The 22,033-nt window shown below is 48.4% G+C and overlaps 1 protein-coding gene across 7 annotated transcripts in view; it reads left to right on the forward strand.

The window, feature by feature from the left end:
* Positions 1–22,033, forward strand: part of CFAP61 (cilia and flagella associated protein 61) — a 92,497-nt gene that overhangs the window by 48,118 nt on the left and 22,346 nt on the right. For 6 of the 7 annotated variants that reach the window (XM_088052518.1, XM_088052517.1, XM_088052516.1 and 3 more), the window contains 6 exons: positions 4,994–5,092; positions 8,583–8,751; positions 10,576–10,732; positions 16,572–16,873; positions 19,977–20,304; positions 20,531–20,622. In XM_088052518.1, coding sequence (XP_087908644.1) covers positions 4,994–5,092; positions 8,583–8,751; positions 10,576–10,732; positions 16,572–16,873; positions 19,977–20,304; positions 20,531–20,622 — 1,147 coding nt within the window. The remainder of the gene's footprint in view (positions 1–4,993; positions 5,093–8,582; positions 8,752–10,575; positions 10,733–16,571; positions 16,874–19,976; positions 20,305–20,530; positions 20,623–22,033) is intronic. The other variant, XM_088052522.1, reaches the window with a different exon arrangement.

The raw sequence follows: 22,033 nt of genomic DNA on the forward strand, positions 1-22,033 counted from the left end.
GCACTATTTTATCAAAATAGAAGTTTTAAAAGAGACCTTGTTATTTTAATACCAGAAGGAAGCAACTGGAGAATGATGAAATATTTTGCTGAGAGAGGAAGAGTTGTCATGGAGCAGGTTGTGTGGAAAGCCCCTCCTTGACCCCTGCATTGACAAGTGTCCCAGTAAACACTGTGCTGTTATCCCTTCCTTTGTTGAGCAAATTCATTCACAATCTTAACACTTTTTCCTGAGGTTGATCCAAGGGAGAAGTGGCTAATCTTTGTTTACTGGTAATTGGAGAGGGATAACTTGGAGGTGTCACATCTGTTGGTGTCAGCAGTGGATCTGGCATCCTGCTCTGGGGGCTGTAATTGATGCCCTCGGTGAAGGTTCTGGAGAAGAGGTGCTTCTGGTAGGTGTTGATATGAACAGCAAACCCTGCTGCTGCTGCTGCTGCTGCTGCTGCTGCTGCAGCCAAGGACGGCTGTCTGGGGAGGCACAGGCAGCAAAGGGAAAGGAAAGCACTGGGGCTGGTGAAGGAATTGGGTGGAGGGACAGCATGGGAGTGACATTGCTTGGAAAGGAGATCCAAGCCCAGCTGTGGTGCTGAGCAGCACATTTATCCTGGAGGGACAACTTGGGTGAGCATGGTTTCTTTCTAGTTACTGGAATGGGCAACCTTTGTGAAGCTGGGCATTTCTCGCTGGAGCTTGGTGTGGAGCTGGGAAATCTCTTAGAACACCTTTTCCTTTTGGAGAAGTCTCTTCTGCAAGTTGTGTCCTGACTGCTGTTTTCTTGAAATGATTCCTTAAAATGGATAAATTGTTACATTTGCAGCGAAAGGAGAACTTGTCTCCATCTGCCTTGTACAAGAGTGACACCTGGACCCGCTGAGTTCCTGTGCCTTGAACACAGGTTATAGCCTGTTGGGACTCTTGTATCATCAGCTCTGCTTCTGGGCTCCTTCCTCCCCACAAAAATCTTGGTGTTCCTCTTTTGCTTCAGGACAGAGATTTTTCTGATTTAAAAGTTGTGTTAATGCAAGGCTATCACATCCTACTTTTCAGCATTTAGGGCTGAAATCAGATTTCTTTTTTTTTTTTTTACCATTTTCAGAATGATCTTAAGCAGCCATTTTTATAAGGGCTTTGCTGCAGTGAAGCTGAGGATCCAGTGTCACTAAGACTTTACTTTTGGATAGGTTACAATTTCAGATATTGTTGTTTAAAGATTGTGTACACAGGAGAACAGTTCATATAGTTAGCAATTTTAGGAGGCAGATAAAGCATCATCTTCTGTCACTCCTTTATTATAGTTTTTATTGATGACTGGGAAAATAATCTTAAATGTAAGATTTGCAAACAAAAAATGAAAATGCAAAGAAATGCAAATAAATTGAAATAAATTGAAATGCTCAGGTTCATGGAGACTACTTCACTGCACTTTTTTTTGTATCAAAAGTGATTTGACTTGTGATAATGAGTAGTTTAATGAAAGCAATTAATTAAATTATTTGTTCAGGCAATTTTCCACCATCCCTAAGCCTCCATCATTATGCCGCACACAGAGGGAAAGGAAAAAAAAAAGGTAGCAAGACATCAGGCAAAAAAATCCAGCAAAATGAGCAAGGAATACTTTAACAGATTCACAACCACCAGGATGTATGTGAAAACTGGACTAAAACTTTTCTGTGGCCTTTTGATTATGCTCAGTAAATTGGTAACCCTGCTTTATTTTGAGGACAAGGGTGTTCAGACTCTTTTTGTAGCCATCCTCTAGAGCTGTGCACTGAAACCCAACACCTTTTACTTATTTCCCTAGATACTCTAATCCCTCCCTGCTTTACCAGTATCTTTGAGCTGTTCTTCCCTCTGTATCCACAGCAACGTCAATCCCTGCTGGAATTATTTGCTTCTAAAATGCAGGTGCACTTGTTTAGCGTTGCACTGCTTCAGGCTCGTAACTTGAGGACTTTTTTCACCGCACGGGAACCTCCCGTTTGCCAAACTCCACTTTGCCCTGTTTTGTGTCGGGCATTGTTGTATTTATCAGCAGCATCTGAGTCACAGCCCCTGTCCTGACAGCACTGCCCGCGTCCAGGACCTTGGCTGTTCTTCACTTAAGAGCTTTTCGGCACCAGTAAGGAGTCAAAAGCTGTAGTAAATGAGCCATCCTTTAGTTAACCTAGAAATAATAAAGCTCAGAATCCCCCGCCTGTCCCCCCGTGGTGGCTGTGCCGGTGCCGGCAGGAGCCGCAGCTCCCCTCTGGAGCTCGGGCTTGTCTTTGAGCGGCCGTGTGCGTGGAAATGCATTTTAAATCCCGGGGTTCCACGTGCCAGCCACGCTTCTGGAGCCAGGCCTTTGCGACACAGCACACGGCATTTGTTACTTGGGTAAAGATTGTGGTGATTTGCACAAATGCCGGCAGCGGCAGCAGCAGGGCTCTGCCCGCGCGTGTGGTGCTGTGCTGTGCCGGGAGCTGTGCCTGGGCACCAGCCCTGCCCCGGGATGCCAGCCACCCTGCCCCGGGATCCCAGCCACCCTGCCCCGGGATCCCAGCCACCCTGCCCCGGGATCCCAGCCACCCTGCCCCGGGGAACCCAGCCACCCTGCCACGGGATCCCAGCCACCCTGCCCGGGGATCCCAGCCACCCTGCCCGGGGATCCCAGCCACCCTGCCCCGGGATGCCAGCCACCCTGCCCCGGGATGCCAGCCACCCTGCCCCGGGGATCCCAGCCACCCTGCCCCGGGATCCCAGCCACCCTGCCCCGGGATGCCAGCCACCCTGCCCCGGGATGCCAGCCACCCTGCCCCGGGATCCCAGCCACCCTGCCCCGGGGATCCCAGCCACCCTGCCCCGGGATGCCAGCCACCCTGCCCCGGGATGCCAGCCACCCTGCCCCGGGGATCCCAGCCACCCTGCCCCGGGATGCCAGCCACCCTGCCCCGGGGATCCCAGCCCCCCTGCCCGGGGGGATGCCAGCCACCCTGCCCGGGGATGCCAGCCACCCTGCCCCGGGATGCAGCCACCCTGCCCCGGGATCCCAGCCACCCTGCCCCGGGATCCCAGCCACCCTGCCCCGGGGATGCCAGCCACCCTGCCCCGGGGATCCCAGCCACCCTGCCCCGGGATGCCAGCCACCCTGCCCCGGGATGCCAGCCACCCTGCCCCGGGGATCCCAGCCACCCTGCCCCGGGATGCCAGCCACCCTGCCCCGGGATGCCAGCCACCCTGCCCCGGGGATGCCAGCCACCCTGCCCCGGGATGCCAGCCACCCTGCCCCGGGATGCCAGCCACCCTGCCCCGGGGGATCCCAGCCACCCTGCCCCGGGGGATCCCAGCCACCCTGCCCCGGGATCCCAGCCACCCTGCCCTGGGATCCCAGCCACCCTGTCCCGGGGGATGCCAGCCACCCTGCCCCGGGATGCCAGTCACCCTGCCCGGGGATGCCAGCCACCCTGCCCCGGGGGATGCCAGCCACCCTGCCCCGGGATGCAGCCACCCTGCCCCGGGATGCCAGCCACCCTGCCCCGGGATCCCAGCCACCCTGCCCCAGGCCTGGCTGCTCCTCCGTCTGAAGGGCAAAGCAAAGGTACCACTCGTTTCGTCTCCCTGCAGCCAAGGAGATGCTAATCAACATTTTGATGTGAGATGAATGAGTGGGAAACATGAGTTAATGTCTGGGGCATATGGGGATGCCATGGGAGCGCTGAGGTAGAAGTAAGTCAGTAGTAAGTAAATCGTACTGACTGAAAGGTCTGATTGAAGCCTCCCGCTCAGTGGGGAAGAAGGGAACAAATACCATATGACTGGGGAAATCCTGGATGCCTGCATGTGGACTCAGTAGAGGTAGAGCATCTGCAGAGGAAAATGGCATGTGACCAGATCAATAAAGTGCATCATCCTGCAGTCATGCAAAAGAGGCACATTAATGGTGCCTAGAACTTGGATTCTGCCATGTTGCTGATGCTGGCTCACAAGGTTTCCATCCTAAACAGTAATATTTAAACATGATGTTACTGTAGCCCCTGGATTCCAGCACCTGTTGGCAAGAGGCCATGCAGTGTGTGCAGATGACTTCAGCTCCACCCTGCAAGGCAGTCTCCTTGCTCTGATGGGAGGACGTGTAGGATGTTTATGTTATTTATCCCGGGTAAATGAGTGCCAGGGAGCAGTGCTCTGTCGGTGTGTGAAGTTCCCGTAGTTGTTGTTCACACCCCATGCGTGGCGCTCCCGGTGTGCAGATGGCATCACTCGTACACTCTGCTTTCAGCTTTGTGGATCAGGCTCACTCTCATTTACATTAAAGACCATTTTGTATCGCTCAGGCAGCATAAGGTGGCCATAAATGAAAAGCAAATTCTATTTACATCCACCTCTGCAGAGTGACCTTAATTTAAATGAGAATCAGGCCCATAATCTGTATAAATATATGCACTCTGTTACATTAAGGTTATTTATTACTTTGTGCTTGGCTTGAGTATGCATGGAGATTTACCACAGATAATCCATAATCCAGAATTAAACTATTAATATGCATTTTGAGAGGGGCAGCCGTAACCTTGAAATTCCTTGGTTTAAGTATGACCTTTAACTTTGTTTGAATATATTTTTTAAATGTATGAATAACAAATTAACATCGGTTGATAAAAAACATTCTGATTCCTTTGTACCATTTGCATCAGTCCATCCTTAACTTAGAGAAAGCCTTGAAGATTAGAAGGCTTAATCACTCATAATATTTATTTGTTTTCAAATGTCAGATCGCATTTAGTTCAGCATACTGTCAGTCTTGTCCCCCTCCTCGCCCCGGCATCACTGAAACTGTGGTGGAAATTGTTCTCTTTGTATCCAGAGACACCTGCACCTGAGCAGAGTGAAACACTCTGTCCCTGTGTAAAGGAATTGCTTTCTGTATCCTTCTGAACATGGAATTCTGAGCTATGCCGTTCCATTGACGTGCCCTCCAAATTTTTTCCAACTGGGGCTGTTTGTTTTTCTTCCCACAGGCCACGTCTGAAGTTCAACAACCTGACCTTGATTTCCATCCATGGCCTTCCAGGAAAAGACCCACAGAGCTCCAAGTATAGAAGATTTTTAATTAACAGGTTTGACTTCACATCTAAACACTTCCTTAGCTCCTGCAGAAAACATAACACTTTGTAATTCTTGTGAACTCGTCCCAAATTTTAGATCCATCCGTAGAGAGCCCCAGAATACTGCAGTCTGTCTATCCAGCATGCACTCACCTACAAGAGGAGACAGATAGAATTCTGAGTAGGGAAACAGCGCCAAAGCAGTAACTTCAGGACAGCAATCCACTGTGTAACGCCTGGACAGTACCTGGGCTCTGTTTTCCGAGGCTTTTGAGATTGTTTAAATCTCCAGGTTGATGACAAATGACACAAGATGTCTGCTTGCTTTTTAAATCTTGTTTGGCTTTTAGCTTCCATGAGTTTTGTTCTAAATAGTGCTGAACCAAAGAACATACAAGAGTTAATGTTGGTAACGTGGCAGGGACTGACTTAGAGCAGCATGTGGTGGGATGCAGAGCCCAGCAGTGGTGGTGGGGATTTTGCTGTTGCTGTTGATGAGTTTGGCAGAGCTGTTGTGCATCAGTTCTGCTGCTCATGGTCTGCTCGTGCCAGTCTGCCCTCAGTCCCAGGCACAGCGCTGGGTACAGCTGAAGGGAAATGGTGGAAGAGCCTTGTCTAGGGACTGTCAAACACTTTAAGGGCTTCCTTGTTTGCCAATAAATATAATAGCTTCCATTTAGTCAGAGAAAATCTTCTCTCTTTAAAATTCACAGTACGTAATTCTCGTTTAAGTACAATATTTGTGGGTTTTATTTTGGAATAAATCATCACCGTGGACTTGATCATGGTTGTTTTGAACATTGAGAAGCATAGAATTAAAATGGATCAGTTATTCTGATTAGTTGGGGAATGAACTTAGTATAAGTTATTTAGATTTGGCATGTGACTCTTTGGAGCCTTCACATTGTATTTTACCAAAACTTTTCCTCAGTGAGCTGCAGCGCACTAAAGGGCTGGCTCTTTAAATGACAAAACAGCTCCACGTCTGCTTGCTGAACCTTACAAATGAAATCTCTACTAAGATGTGAAAATAGTGTAGTGGGAACCTGTTAAAAACTATCTGATCTCATTTGGAATTTTGCCCTGACAAGGGATTTTGTGTAAGTAGTTACCTGTATTACTTTTTGTGCTGTAGAAAGGGTGTGTTCAAGTGCAAATCTGGCAAATGAAAGAATTACATTCTCACACAGATGCACAAAGTCTTTTTCCCAAGTTCACTGTAGGAAAGAGTTGTACTAACAAAGCATCCTCCCTGACAGAAAGTTGCAGTTCAGAGCCGCCTCACCAGATTTAGCTGTTAAAATCTGAAAGCAGATTAAGAGTGAAAATTGAACTCTGCAGGGTATGATTTCTGAAAGCATCCCTGTGATTTTGAGTGTCAGTCTCCTGGGAGCTGTGCACCTCAATTATAGAGGTGCTTTTGAAAACCTTCCTCTGTCCTTAATGTCCATTTTATTTATAGATCTCTGCATTATTACAGCTCAGAATTGTCAGTGGTTTTCTTGCCTTATTTATTTTCCTCTGGTATCTGTGAGTACAGAGAATGCAGGGTATCACAGAAAGCCTGGAAATTCAATCCTAAAATTCCCCTGGCTTGTGAAATCAACCTGTATTTGTTCCTGTGGCATCCTGATTGTCGGTTTTGGGAGTTTGGTAGCAAGGATTAACGTGGAACCAGGAGCACGTTGTGGGGATGTGTGGCTTGGCATTAATGGCAAAGCAGCAGCTGTCAGTGCTGGTCTCTGCCTGCACTCTGCTGCAGCCACAGAAATGCATCAAATGCTTGAGAATGTCTTCTGTTTAATCACTTGGAGGCCTGTGGGAGAAAGTGGAACAGTTTTCATTGCTAAGTGTACCTAGAAAGTCAAGTTTTTGGGTCTCCAAAAGGCCATGAGCTTAGTTTGGCAGGTGGAATGTATTTTCTGTGGTGACTTGAGCTGACAGCCTGGGTGGAGCCCAGGGTCTCTCTGTACTGTCCATTCCCCTCCTGAGATCCTGGCAGGGGTGAGACTCTGCTTCTTTCAGTAGTTTGTTCAGTGTTTCTTCTTGCTGTGGTCTCACAAACCAGACACCTGTGTGAAGGGCTGGTGAGCCCTTCTTTTTTTGCTTGTTTTAAATCTGTTGCATTCTTTTTCACTGGACCCTGTGGGTTTATTGCTCTGCAATGTGTTTGTCCAGTTCTATGGAAAGAAGCTGAGTGATCAGGCTTTGGCTGGTGCAGGTCCTCAGTGTTGGGGAGGGATGGAGTTGAGCCCAGCTGGATCTGCACAGTGGCCAGTGACCTCTTGTGCATTTCCTGGTGGGTCACAGCTGGGCTCAGTGGTGTTCAGGGGCCACCATGGACCTAGCTGGGGATGTTCTCTCTCTGGTTCTCCTCACGTTTTGTAGCGATGTCTTGTTGCACATCTGTATGGAAGTATTTTGTCTCCAGGAGTCTTTGTCTTTGCAGAGGCTCTTATTAAGCAGAGAGGGTGGTACAAATGCAGTAATAAGTATGTGTCCTAGTATTTACCTGGTTGGACATACTTGGTGGGGGCACACTCCAAGCCTGAAAAGACCTTTGGAAATAATTGTAATTTTCATTACTGAGGCAATAAAAGAGGTTTTGTTCCATTTGGATTTTGCTTTAAAATTGGCTTTTTAAAATAGCAGCTTCCAGATCTTTGATACTTCTCTCACGCATAGGGGTGTGCTTTTTACTTGGAACAGGCTGTAACACCCCTAAAACACGAGAAAAGCAAACCTTGTCCGAGACTGTCAAAGCCAATGCATGATTTTAGGGTACTGACATGGAATTCACACTGTCAGAGCACGTGGCTTGTGATGGATGTGTGCTCCGTGCACACCCCAAACATCCCGGAGCGCTCCGCTCGGGACAAGTTTAGTGTGCAGTATTTGTCAGTCTTGCATTGTGGAAAAGTTCTTTCAGAAGAGGGTCACCAACAGGAGACTTAAGATCTCTGCCTTTTACTTCTAGCTCTGACAACCGTTTTCCTAGCTTTCTATTTATTTTTACACTTTCTGGACTAATACTTTGGAATACGGATGCTAAAATGGTAGAGTGCATTCCCTGTGTTTATGTCTCACCTTAGCTGTGACTGGTGAAGCTGGATAGCAAAGGAAGGAAAGTTGGGGAAAAGCTGAATAAGGAAGTCTTGGAGAAAGAATTGGACTATTGAATTATTTTCTTTGCAGGTTCAAAAGCTTCTACCTCGTATGAGCCTGCAAAGGAAAAGCAGAGTAAAGCATAGATTTCTGACTCTGTTCTTAAATTACGTGATTGTAAGGCCCAGTGCCGGAAGGGCTTGTTTGGTTTCAGCAGAAAGTTGTCAATTTGTAACTGAGTATCTCCTAATGCCTAATCTTTTACCGCAGGCTGCCGTAAACTCCCAGCAAGGGAGCAGGGGGAACCACTGGGGGCCCGAGCCCAGCTCACCAGATGTCTAATTAATGCCTGCTGTCAGCTGCCGAAATGTCACTTACTGATACTCTTCTTTCGCAGCCACTGTTTTAATGATGACGATTATGCACAGATGTCACTTTGTTCCTGGGTCAGTGTTGTGGTTGGTAAAATGACGAGCATAAACCGCAGTGCCAAATACGTTGTTGTTTCCAAGGAGAAGAAAGTGCCTTACGACTACCTGGTTCTGTGCACGGGACAGAGCTACCAGGTGAGCTGTGTGCAGTGAAGCAGCACAGGATTCCCAGGTTTTCCACAGGGAGTGGTGTTCCTGAGGTTAGGCAAAGCAGCCTTAGCAGGGGCGGCAGCAGCAGTTTGCAGCCCTGTAGTGCAGCCGGTTGGGCTGTGCTGGTTCTGCTGCTGGAGCTGGAGGAGAGGAAAGGAGGGTCAGGCAGAGTTTCCCACCAGCAGTTACTGCTCAGGGTTGGCCAGGAGGAAAAGCTGCCGGTGTTTTTGCCACCATAACCATTAAACCTGCTAAGGAGCAGGCTCAGCTGACATGTGGTCCCAGCCACAGGAGACTTAACTCCAGCTGGTCCATCACCATTTGACCTAGTTTTGGAAATGGAGAGAATTCCTTATCAAATTAATTACTCATCTCACGTGATGGCCATGCCTAGGCACATCCACGGTGCTGCTTGGTATTGTAGCACACAGCTGAGTTCCTGGTGAGACTGAAGCAGACCCTTAGCTGCATGTAAGATGTTGGAGTCAGCTTCCACTCAGACTCCCTGGGCAGGGCGGCTTCTGGCTCCTGTATCCGCATGAGGCCATCAGGGGATACAACCAAACAGGCAGCTTGGCACAGCCCCCTTGTTGCAGGGGCTTTGTCTTACCTAGGTGGTTTGGGGTAGGAGTTGGGAGCAAGGCATTTTGCCTTTAAAATCAGGAGATGGGTGTGAGCAGTGTCTGCAGCTTTGCAGGGCTGTAGCACATCCCACAGCGGTGTCTGGCTGCCTGTGTGCAGCAGGCTCTGGGGTCTGGGAGCCTTCTCAGGGCACAGCCATGCTTAAACAGCAGCCCATGGGCACTGCTCAGCAGGGGTGAAGCAAAAGCCAAAGTGTGGGCTGGAAAAGTGCTCCTAGGAAAAGGTGTTTGGAGGTAGCTCTGACTTGCAGAATAATTTATGTCAAGTAACTGCACTGGGGGAGAAAGATAAAGATGGCAAGGGAAAAGGCAGGTTTTATTTGCCTTTGAGAAGAAATCTCATCATCATCTGTTCTCACTTTCAAGCTATACAAAAGGATAAGAAATAAGTGGCTTCTGTTTTATTACACAGAGCTCTAGTCCATCCTTTTTTATAAGCTGTTCCTTACTTGGTAAGCAGTCAGATTAATGCTTAGTAAAACATTATGTGTTATGATTTAGAGATTTACTTGTTGAGTAAGATCTTTTGGTGTCACGCCCGGTTTTATACGACCCAGCAGTATTTCAGTTGATCTGGCTGGCAGTGAGAACAGGGTTCAGGATGTGGCTCAGTGGTGCTGAGGAAGTCAGAGACAAGATTCCCTTTTTGCTTTGTACAGCTCAGACCGAGTTTGTTTTTGTAAAGCAGCATTACACAGTGGTCGTGTTACTGAATCTTCACGTTTGAACCATCAAGCAGGTTTTGAGCCCTTTCTCTGGGACAAAATCAGTCGTTTCAGAAGGCTGATTTTTGCTGACAAAAGGTGGAGGCAGTGTGCTTCACAAAGACTTTCCAAGGGCCATTTTAAGTGATCTGTTATTCAGAGAGCTGCTGAGATCCCCGGCTGAGTGTTGGGACGTTTGTGCTGTTTGCCGTGTGCCTCCGCTTGCGCTGGCAGCGCTGTTTGGAGTGGTCAGCCACATCCCGCAGGAAATAGGGAGCACATGCTCTGAGTGTACACTCAGACCAGTGGGATCAGTGTTCCCTGTGCCCCTGGGTGTGTGTGCTGCTGCTGAGTGTGACATTGGGATGTGCCAGAACGGCAGCCCTGGGGTAGCCAAAGTGAGAGGGTGTTTTACCATCTCCGAGGTCCGTGCCTTATACCCACTCACCGCCTCATTCCCGCAGGCCTTGGCCCCCACAGGAGCACATAGCACTGAAGTCACGAGTCAGTGGCCGCAGAGATACACGGAGAAAGTCCCTTCCAACCACTTCACTCTCAACAACGCCCAGGACTGCTCGGAGGCAGCACGCTGGCTGCAGGAAAACCTCGTCAGCTCCAGAGGTAAGGGGCTCCCTTAGTACCTGCACTTACAGCAATGCTTCTTAGGCTTATTAGTTCCTCTCTTCCCTGGTATAATTGGTGCCTGATGAATTCTAACAAAGCCTTTCATCTGCTGTGCTTTGTTTTCCAGATTAATTTACAATTTTTTGTTATTTTTGATACCCAGCATACTTAGCTGGGAAAGAAAGGTTTGAGATAGATTAATTATCTGCAGTTATTATATAAAACTGAATGAGTCCCAAATGCAAATCTGTCCAGAATCATTAATTAGCCAATGAAATAATAATTTAATTAGTGGATGTGGTTTTCTGCTGTATAGAAAGATATCTAGATTTGTGGCATAACAGAAAGTAAATAAGTCTAAATTAGGAAGTGTCTGTCAGCATTGTATTCAGTTGCATCAGATTTTCACATAGGACTGCAAGTTCCTGGTACTTTTTAACCCTTAAAATCAGACGTTTATGCCGATGTGCACCATCCCTGTATTTCCTCAGCCTTGTTGTGTGTGCTCTGTTCGTTTGTTCTCTGGTTCATCCACTGTGTGTGCGCTGTGGAGAGCACTCGGCACCATCCAGCTTTCTGAGTCAACTTTGAGCTAGAGAAACAGAGACCAGAGTCAGTGAGTTCGTCAGGTGTCAGTTCCTGCTGTGTCTGAGTCAGGACAGTTCAGAGCAGGAAAGCTGTCTTTGTGGGGAATTCCTGCTGGCAGAGTGCAAGAGCAGGACTCTCCTGAAGATGTGTTTGTGGAGTGCCATGGCAATTGGCAGTGATTCGGTGTGGTGCAAGGTTCACATCTGCTTGGCAGTCCTTGAGGGAAGTTCTAAAAACGCTGGAAATTCCTTTATCATCCCCCAGGTCTTGCTGTGATCAGCAAGGGGGTCCATAAAGGTGTCAGTGTTTCTCAGCCAGCTCCCTGGCCTCTGGAGCAGTCTGGCTCTGCCTGTCCTCCCTGGTGCCAGCCCTGCCTGTCCTCCCTGGTGCCAGCCCTGCCTGTCCTCCCTGGTGCCAGCCCTGCCTGTCCTCCCTGGTGCCAGCCCTGCCCGTACCTGGTGTGTGGCTGCTGCAGCAGCTGACTTTGCACAGACACAAGGGTGTTAGCTTTCCCTTTTGCTGCTGCTGGTCCTTCCTGCAGTGCCCTGTGTGCCCATCCTGGCAGGTGCTCCCTGCACAGGGACGTGCCAGGGATCGGTCACCCCGCAGCGCACGGCACAGCCGCCGTGTCCCGCCTGCCTTGGCACGGGGGCTGAACTCAGGGGATGGTCATCCTCACTTGTCACTGCTGCTGGCCTTGGCTCCAGGGTGCAGCTGCAGCTCTCAACGAGGCCCTGGCCTGGCTTCATGCCTAGAGAAGGTGAATTCACACCACCAGTGAGGCTGGTCTGGGGGAACTTTTGGAGATGTGGTCTAGGAGAGATGTGACACCATCCCCTTTCCCCCCTGCTCTGGCTTCAGCTCCCTCTCCTTGCTCTTCATTAAGTTCTCTGCTGCTGTGCAGAGTGCCTAGCTGGAGAGGTCTTCCTCCACTGATCTCACTTTCTCTTATTCCTCACTCTGCTTCTTTCTCTAGCTGTGTTTCTTACAAACGTCATTCCTTCACTCTTGACAGTTGTGCCAGGGCTCTGGGAGGGCTTTCTGCTGCTTCTGGGAGCAGGGCGAGCACTGGCCCCGTGGCTGCCTCTGTGGCTGCACTGATGAAACCCAGCCACCTAATGCATGGAACCTATTACAGCTGTAATTGGGACTAATTGAAACTCATCTCCTATTAGCTCTGCACTTTCCATGAAAATAAAAGTAGGATGGAAGTAAAGTAAGGAACAAAAATGCTTTAATGGCCCAAAATGGAGCAATTATTTTTTTTCTCTTCACCTAAGCATAGTTTACTGCCTTATTAAAAGTGTGTTTGTAGGAATACTCTTGCATTAAAATTCCAATGCATGAATCACCGACTGGAGCCACCAATGCTTTAGCTCATACTGGGTTTCTCCTTTAGCTTTTGCAAACTGCAAAGATTCAGGTCACTTTAGGGTCACCGAGATCTTGTGCTTCTACTTGTGGAAAATTAATGAGTCTGCTCTGCAGCAGGACGCTGACATTCAGGTAATAAACGATAAAACTACTGTAATGATCTTTATTGATGGCTGTTTTTTTCTGTAGAACGTTATTATATTTACTCACAGATACATACATTTTCATGTAGTTAAATAATAAAAGCATCCTGAGGAACTGCTCTCTGTTCAGTAGGCATAATTTCAGTCCATAATGAATATCTGCAGTTCCTAGACTACTAGCACTGTCATCTAAAAAGCCACTAATATTGTAATAAGCAGAAGCAGTAAATTGTTGATTTACAAGGGGTCAATAAAGGAGCATTGCTTTCCCTGATCTAATGCACTTGTATTTAATATTACCATATAAAACAGAATTTTAATTTTCCTTGAGAAATGTAGGGCTCTCATCTGATCTTATCCATCTCTAAATGCCAGTGTCTAATGCAGGAACTGAGCTTCTCTCTGAGGGGGCTGTGCTGCCCAAGGGTGAAGGGTCTCAGCCCAGCCTTGCCCTGCAGTCAGAACGGAGCTTTGCCTCAGGGAAGCCTCCTCATCCTCCTTTTCCAGCCACAGCCACGGCATCCTCTTCCATCCTCATACATTTCACTCCCTGCAAATTGAAAATGTGTAAATGTAGCATGAGGTGTCGGCGCCTGCACACCACATCCTGGCCTGCACTGTCAGCACCTGGCTTTAATAAAAATGAGTATAGCAAAGCTGGCCTTTACCTACCCACGGGTTCTGCTGGGCTGCTTCTTGCATTACACCCTGCTGCAGTGGGGAAAAAACAATCAGGTGTACATCTGTCTTCTCCTCTGGCACTCTCCTGAGGCCAGTGCACCTGCAGATGGGTGTCCTGGCAGGCACAAGCTGTGGGATAGGTTCTTCTGGCTTAGGAAGTCTGCTCAGCGATGGACACACTGCAGCACTCCTGGATGCTGTTTGATATTTATGGAAGTAGGAAGATCTCTTTCTTCTTTTGTGTTCAAGTTGATACATTTGCAGGTAAAATGGTTCTGTCCCTCGGGTCATTGCTGTGAACAGCAAAAACATGTATTCTGTCACTGACATGCAGTGTACTCATGGGGCAAATCTTTTCTCTGGCAGCTATGAAGAGAGATGTTTCTTTGGCAGCTACAAGTAGCCAAACTGATGGGGACGAATAAAATAACCTTGTAGTCAAAGGGGAATAGTAGAACATCTGTTAACGTTTTTATCATTAATATTCTTGGGATCTGGGGCTGTGTTCATGCTCAGTTTGGTATTGCCGTGCATCTCATGCAGCAAAACACGGTCCAGTGAGATTAGTTTAGCCCATGAAATAATACAGTTCAGGGCATAGGGGATGCTGTCACTTGTGGCGAGGCAGAAATGCCACTGCTGGGATAAACGTGTGAGTTGTTTGCAGCACTGCCCAGGTGAGGAATGTGAAAACACTGGGAAGGTGCTTTTGAGGCATCCTCGTGCTGACAGGTCAGATCTGAAACACAGGAGCTGATGTGGACACGGGGCTGGGGCAGTGTGGCACGGCTGTGGGGGGTGTGTGGTGTGCAGAGAGCCTGCAGGGCTGGGCTGTGCCCTGGGGTGAGAGTCCTTAGCCCCAGAGAGGAGCTCCCTATGCCAGCTGCACCTGGGCTACTCAAAGCCTTAGTGGATCACAGAGCAGACAAATGCTTGCTGTTCCAAAAGGGGGCAGAGGGAATGGGGAGGAGAAGGAGCAAGTCTCAGTGCTGCTCAGAGGAATGTTGATGTGTTTTGTATGAAACCATCCTGAGATAAAACACAGAGCTGCACTCCTGCCTCCCAGCTCTGCCTCTCTTATTGCCAGGAGGACTTTAGCCCTTAGGCCGGAGAGTCCTGTTGTGCTCACACAGAACAGACCCCGTCCCCTCCTCGTGTTCCTGCTTAGCTCTGACTGTGCCATTTGAAGTGGCACCAGCTCAGGAAGAGAATGAGCAGGGCCCTGCCCTGCAGCTCTGCAGTGCCAGGCAGGAGGGGTGGGTCAGGTCTGAGCTCCCTTTGCCCAGGGTACGAGGCTGGAGCTGGATTCAGGAGTGGTTTCTGTGCTGGTGCTGATGCTCTGCAGAAGGAGCAGCAGTTCCTACATGCTGCTGTCACGGCAGCTGCTTGGATGGATGGATGATGGATGGATGGATGATGGATGGATGGATGGATGGATGGATGATGGATGGATGGATGATGGATGGATGATGGATGATGGATGGATGATGGATGGATGGATGGATGATGGATGATGGATGGATGGATGATGGATGGATGATGGATGGATGATGGATGGATGGATGGATGGATGATGGATGGATGGATGATGGATGATGGATGGATGGATGGATGGATGATGGATGGATGATGGATGGATGATGGATGGATGGATGGATGATGGATGGATGGATGATGGATGGATGATGGATGGATGGATGGATGATGGATGGATGGTGGATGATGGATGGATGATGGATGGATGATGGATGAGGGAGGGATGATGGATGAATGATGGATGGATGATGGATGATGATGGATGGATGGATGGATGGATGGATGGATGGATGGATGGATGATGGATGATGGATGGATGATGGATGTGGATGGATGGATGGATGGATGGATGATGATGGATGATGGATGGATGGATGGATGATGGATGATGGATGATGATGATGATGGATGGATGATGGATGATGATGATGGATGGATGATGGATGATGATGGATGATGGATGGATGGATGGATGGATGGATGGATGATGGATGGATGATGGATGGATGGATGGATGGATGGATGGATGGATGATGGATGATGGATGGATGATGGATGGATGGATGGATGGTGGGTGGATGATGGATGGATGATGGATGGATGGATGATGGATGGATGGATTGATGGATGGATGGATGGATGGATGGATGGATGGATGGATGGATGATGGATGGATGGATGATGGATGGATGATGGATGGATGGATGGATGATGGATGGATGATGGATGGATGATGGATGGATGGATGGATGGATGATGGATGGATGGATGATGGATGGATGGATGATGGATGATGGATGGATGGATGGATGGATGATGGATGGATGGATGGATGGATGGATGGATGGATGGATGGATGGATGGATGGCTAGCTGCAGCTCGCTGAGCTCCCAGCAGTGGGCAGGGATGGAACTGGCTCTGGGCTGGGCATTGTGCCATGTGCAGCTCCCTTCAGAGTGGTACCGAGCTCTCCCCACCACCAGGGACAGGTGCCTCTGCAGGGCCATCCCCGTTCTCTGGAGATCAGGCTCTGGCAGAAGGGAGCGGTGGCACTGGTGACCTCCATGTGGCACAAGGGCTTGTTTTCTATAACTTGGCCTTTCTGTGGTCTGTGGGGGTTTTCTGCATGATGTATTGAATTTGATTCTGTTCGCTCCCCACTCCATCCATCCTTTGAATGAGCAAAATTAGGGAGAGAGGGGAGAACAAAATAAAAATGTTGATTTCTTTATTTATTTCCCCTAGAGGCTTTTCAATCAAAATAATTTCAGATTATGGGGTCGGGATGAATATCATACTTCTGTGTTAAGTACTTGCCTACTTTGTGGGATGTTTTGTACAGATTCTTCACTAAATTATCTTAGCTGCTGTTGCTAGGTAACATTGTTTGCTTCATAGCATCAGAGAAATTAGAGGGTCAAAGAGAGCAATTCCATGTTATTATCATCTGAGTTATACTAATAAGGTTTTCATTGTGTGTCTCAGAAATCTTTCCCCCTTTTTTTTCCTCTTAGGGAACGTCATTGTCTATGGGAATACAATTGACATTTACACCACGGTAGAAGCCCTCTTATCCCTTGGGATTGATGGCTCCTGCATCCATCTCGTGCGGGCTCCGCTCAGCTCTGCCGGTCCGTGCCTCGGGGACGCCGCCCTGGAGCGTGTGGTGGGGGATGCCCTGGCACAGGCAGGGGTGGCTGTGTACCCTGACAGCGTCCTGGCAGAGTGGGGCCAGGATGAGCACGGCCACATCGCCTGGGCTGCCTTCAAACCGCTCGAGAGCGCTGCCACAGAGCCGCTCCGCCTGCCCTGCTCAGTGAGTGCCCCTTCCTGCGCCTCGCCTTCCGCTGGCCTTCAGCACAAAACATCAATTTACCTGCTCCCTCACACACTCATCTGCTTCCTCACGGCCTCTCTGAGATTGAACATCCCTTAGTCTCAACAACTGGTTTTTAAAAAATCCCAATAAACCTATTGCTAATGCCCTGACTGATTTGGATTAAAATGTATTTAAGTCACCTGACACACAAGTAATTGTTCACTGCCGAGTGACAAATACTCTTAATTCATTTCTGAAGTAATTCCAGAAATACTTTTCTTATTTAAATGTGCAGTTACTTCTGTCTATAGTTAGGTGCATTTGATTGTCATAGTAGAAGCCAAAACCACTGGGATAACATGTAACTTTATGAAAATATATTTTAAGCAGGTTCCTTTCCCTCTACATCAATGATTGCAGTTTTTTTCACTTCCAGTACCAATATCTCATGGAAGCCGTCATGTCAGAGGTGTGGCTCTGCTCTGAGACTGGGGGCAGGTTCTAGCCTTCCCGAAGGGTCGGCATAGTTGTGTTTCCCTTTACTGGGCTAATCCATAGGAGTGAGTCACTTCCAGACCTGCATCCCTAGGGAGCCACCAAGCCCCTCTGTACTCCCCACTGTGCTGCCCTGCTCTGCACAGCTGCTGGGGTTAACTGTGGAGAGGGTGAGCCCTGTGCTGCTCCCAGAGAGCTCCCCAGGTGTGGGGCTCCCTGCTGGCCCCCCTGCTCTGCAGCCCTGTCCTTTTTCACACAGGGATGGTTAAACCCTTCATCATGGGGGTGAAGACCTCACACAGCACTTTTACCTGTAGCAGTCTCCTGACTCCATATCAATAGTGATGTTCGTCCCACTCTCCCCTTGTATGCAGCTTTATAAGTTCTCTCCTTTTCCTTGCAATCACTCTATTTTTATCCTTCCAAAAAGATCTCAATATGATTCTTGTTTTTGCAACTTGGTATCCACTGACCAGCTCCCCTTCAGCCCCCTGTCTTTTCCCCACCACCTTGTCTGCGAGGCCTGCACTGTTCCTTCAGATGCCCCTTGCCTTGGGGTTTCTTTCTCCTGCTCATTCGTGCCCCATGCTCGTCCTTCCTCCATCCACGCTCCTTCCCTGCGGAGGTCTCTCTTTCACAGCCTCCAAGATGAAAGACTGCAATTACTTGTGATGTCAAGGGCTTTGTGTTCTCCAAACCCAGTTCAGCTGCCGTGCAAGGCTCCTGTATCTGCCTCCAGAATCAGACTCAGAGGAGGAGAGGGCTCTGGAGAGCAGCTCCACCAGGAAGGCAGCTGCGCTCACGAGAGACCAGGCTCTGCAGGAATCGTCTCTGCAGCAGCTCTGGGCCTTGGGGGATTGCAGCCAGTATCAACTGTTGATTGGCAGTTCTTGGGGACTTAATTTGTTGAGTCCTGCAGGATAAAAACAACAGGAGAAAATCTCTTCTCTCCCTAAAGCAGCAGCAGCCTCCCTCCTCCCTCCCTCCTGCCTGGGCTGACAGATGGCTCCCGCCTGGAGGTTGCAGCCCTCCCCTCCCCTCCGGTGACACTGTCCTGCCTGTCAGCCGGCAGGATGTGGGGCTGTGTGGTCCTCTTGCCCTCATGGCCAGAGCTTCCTGGATGTTTGGATCTCTGAGATGATCAAAATTCCCTTAGCTGTGCATAGCTCATCACTTAGTTTATCTATGAACAAGCCCAGGAGCTCTGGCTCCTCCACTGCCGCATCTCTGCTTGTGCCAGCGTTGCTAAAACGTCCAGCTCCCTGTGCCTTTCCTTTCAGCTAGTGGAGTATCTGACACCTGCCCTTGGTCCCCAAGAAAGCTCTCAACTGGGTAAGGCCTTTACCCCCGTCCCAGGTTTGTCCTGAGCTGGTGCTAAGGGAAGGACAGATCACAGATGCTGCTTTGGCCTGGCAATTTAGTTTTGGGCTGTTCAGGATGAAGGCAGCAAGGGAAAATGTGCTCCTCTGAGACCCTTTCCACCCTCTCCCCTGCCCGTAAAGGAATATTTCTTGCTGAAGGGGCAGCAACATATTGTCTGATGGTTTTAAAAACTGAGGACACTGATGGTGGGGAAAGCTGTGTGAGGGCTCTGGGGCTCCACAAACCCTTGGAGCAATGAGAGTCAGTCTTCATCTGGGCCCTTTGCCGACTGTGGTCTTGTTCAAAACATCTCTCGGCCTTGTCATTGTTATTCCTTCCACCCTTCCGTGTCCAGTGGGCACTCTTGTCTTACCCTCCTTTGGGGACCGTGTTCTGCCAGCTCTTGCTTTATCCTTGGCCAGAGAAAGCTTTGAGGACACTGCTCATGGTTGTTGCTTCCCCCACGTCTGCTGTCTGCCCCAGCTTCTGCAGGGGGAGAGGAGCTCTGCTTCCTTGTGCCTCAGGAGAGGGACTGTGCCCGTGCCATGAAAGGACAAAAGAAGAGAATTATTGCTTGATTTTCTCTTTGGGACTTAAAACAGGGATTTATGGATTTAGGGTCCTTGGCCTTTGCAGCTTCCACTGACTGAAATTCCATTGCTATAGCTGGAATGAGGATGACATTCCATCATTAAACAAATTTAATTTCTGATCTTTCCATTTCATTGACTGTCCCTGTGCCAGTTAGCCAAAGTAACTCATTTTGTGAGTAAACAGGCTCAACAGCTGGGAAAACACTTGTAATGCACAATTATCTTGCTAAATTCCAAATACATTGTGCTTTTCTCTTCCTTGGAGTTTCATGTTGGCTTGAACATTTGAAGGAAAACAAACTTTGCAAGAGGTTCAGGTCTATGTTCCATGCTTGGACTAACACAGAAAATATGCACAGACACTCAGGCTGTTTGATGTGGCAAATGTTGGAGTTTTTAAACTATCTAATAACCAGGACCAGCTGAGTCTAGTTTAGTAATTCTCCTTTCTGCTGTCTTAGTGTTAACTTTGGTAGCTGTAAATGCTGGATCAGAAGGATCTCTCTGCTGTGACAGTGTTGCTAAAATCACACTGTGTTTCACATTCTTGTTTTTTAAAATAGCATTCAGAATAAAGTCTGGGGTTTGATATATGAAATCAGCCAGTAATTAATATACAGTTACCTTCTCTTATTTACATCTCTTTTTAGGCATTTTTTAGCTTTGCCTACAGGACACTGGATTATGAAACCTTTAAGGCCATCAGTGATGCTTGCCTTGTTTTTGATGGAAGACTTGTGATTGATGCCAAATTCCACACCAATGATGCCAGCATCAGGGCAGCAGGTCCCCTGACAAAGTTCTCCAGGAGATACTTCAGGGATGATGTGACACACAGCAACTTCAACTCCAAGGAGATTGGCTTTGAGCTTGCTGCTTCCATGCTGAGTCTCTTTGATCCAAGCCCTCAGCCCAGTTCTGAGCCACCAGAAGGCTCAGACAGACTCCTCCCTGTATACAGAAGGTGTAAAGTTCAAGGTATGTCCAGCTGGATTTCTGTCACACTTCCATCCCCTCTCAGGTACAGGTTGCTCTGCTGTAGTACAGGCAGGTCCCTCTCGCCTCAGGTGCCATCTCATGGTGGTGCAGCATTCAAAACTCCTTATGTACTGGAAAAAGACGATGACAGAAGGAGGACAAATAAATAACATTGTTTTCTTCATTGTTAATGACTTCGTAAATCTCATATTTTCATTGATGGCAGGTGGTGTTCTTCCTGGAGGTTATAACTACTTGCACATTTCCAAGCCTGGAATCCCTGTGCCCTTGGATGTAGAACATGACCCGTGTGATCACGTAAGTTAAATAATGGAACTTTTCTTGTTTTATCCCCCCTGTTTGTTTGAAAAGATGTTCCTGTTTAAGACAGCTGGGCCTGGAGGGACCATGCACACCAGGAACAGCTGGAGAGAGCACCAGGAGCAGTCACAGAGCACCTCTTGGCTGTTCCTTTCCACACTCCTGGTATTTGGCTTTCTCCAAAGACGCCTGGTTTCCATGCAGAGGACACAGGACAGTATTAGCAGGATTTCAGCTTTCAGTCTTTGTGATGAGCTGCCCCAGCTATGGTGCTGCAGGGGCATACAGACGAGGGCAGTCTGGCAGGGAAATTCAGCTGATTTCTACAGGAGCAGGAAGTACTGTGGAAGAGATGCTCTGTGCTGCTAGAAAACAGCAAGTGTGAGAGGTGTCCTGGAACAGGGCATGGGGAAGCAGTCCCCATGCTGGGCTACGTGGGAGATTGTCCCAGGATACAAACGTGGAGGTGTTTCTCTTACTGGAGAACCTGACTCGAGACAAGAAAAGGACTAGATTAATGTCTTTTAAAGCCAGAGAGGACTTTCCACCTAGGCCAGATCCTCTTTCACACAGATTGTACCTTTTTTCCTTGGGAATTTCCGCATCAAGCCCACTTTTGCAGTTGATTTAAAGAGCAGCTTTTAAAACGCCACTTCAGTGTTGATTTTAAAACCTGAACAGCAATGAAACAAATGGGTTTTTACAAAAGAAAAGGGTTTAGGGAGAAGAATCAAGGCATGGCTCACCTTGCTTTTCAGATCCAGGATGAGCCATCTAAAGCAGCGTGTAGTGGAGAGCAGAAGGGACTATCAGAGAGAGGAATTGGTTTTGTTACTCCAAATTGCTAGAATAGGATTAGAATCCTTTTGCTGCCACTCTGATTACCTGCTGATTACCTGAAAAGGGACCATATTTTTAAAGCCACTCCAGAAACTTCATATAAATCCTAAAAGAATTTTCTAAGGAAGAAGAGAAGCTAGTGAAAGGCACTGGCTTAGATGTGGAAATACTAAAGGTTCCTGTAGCTTAGCAACAGGTTGTAGAAATGTATAAAACTGTGACAGGAATACAGCTAGAAAAAATAGCTTCAAGCTATCTGATCATCTCACAGTAATGTGAGGTTTGAAGCAAATCTTTACATTTTTGTCTAAGTGATTGATTTAAGTATCTGAAGCTAAATGCTGCAGTTTGAGCGTGAACAACCAATCTCGGTGCTCTTTTATTGACATTGAACGTGATACGCCGTGTGTGTGCTCCGTGTCATAAAGGAGGCTGAACAGAGTTCAATTGAGTTCCCCAACAGAGCTGTCCAGTGTTGTTTGGGATGCCCCAGGGCCTCCCTCCTGACTCCAGCTGCTCTCCCGGAGGTCACAGGTCCCCGTGGATCCGGTGTCACGCTCCCGCAGGT

This window comes from Pseudopodoces humilis, chromosome 3, assembly GCF_049639895.1.
Source record: "Pseudopodoces humilis isolate 2021_Gansu_Grassland_sample_001 chromosome 3, ASM4963989v1, whole genome shotgun sequence".
Lineage (NCBI taxonomy): Eukaryota > Metazoa > Chordata > Aves > Passeriformes > Paridae > Pseudopodoces > Pseudopodoces humilis.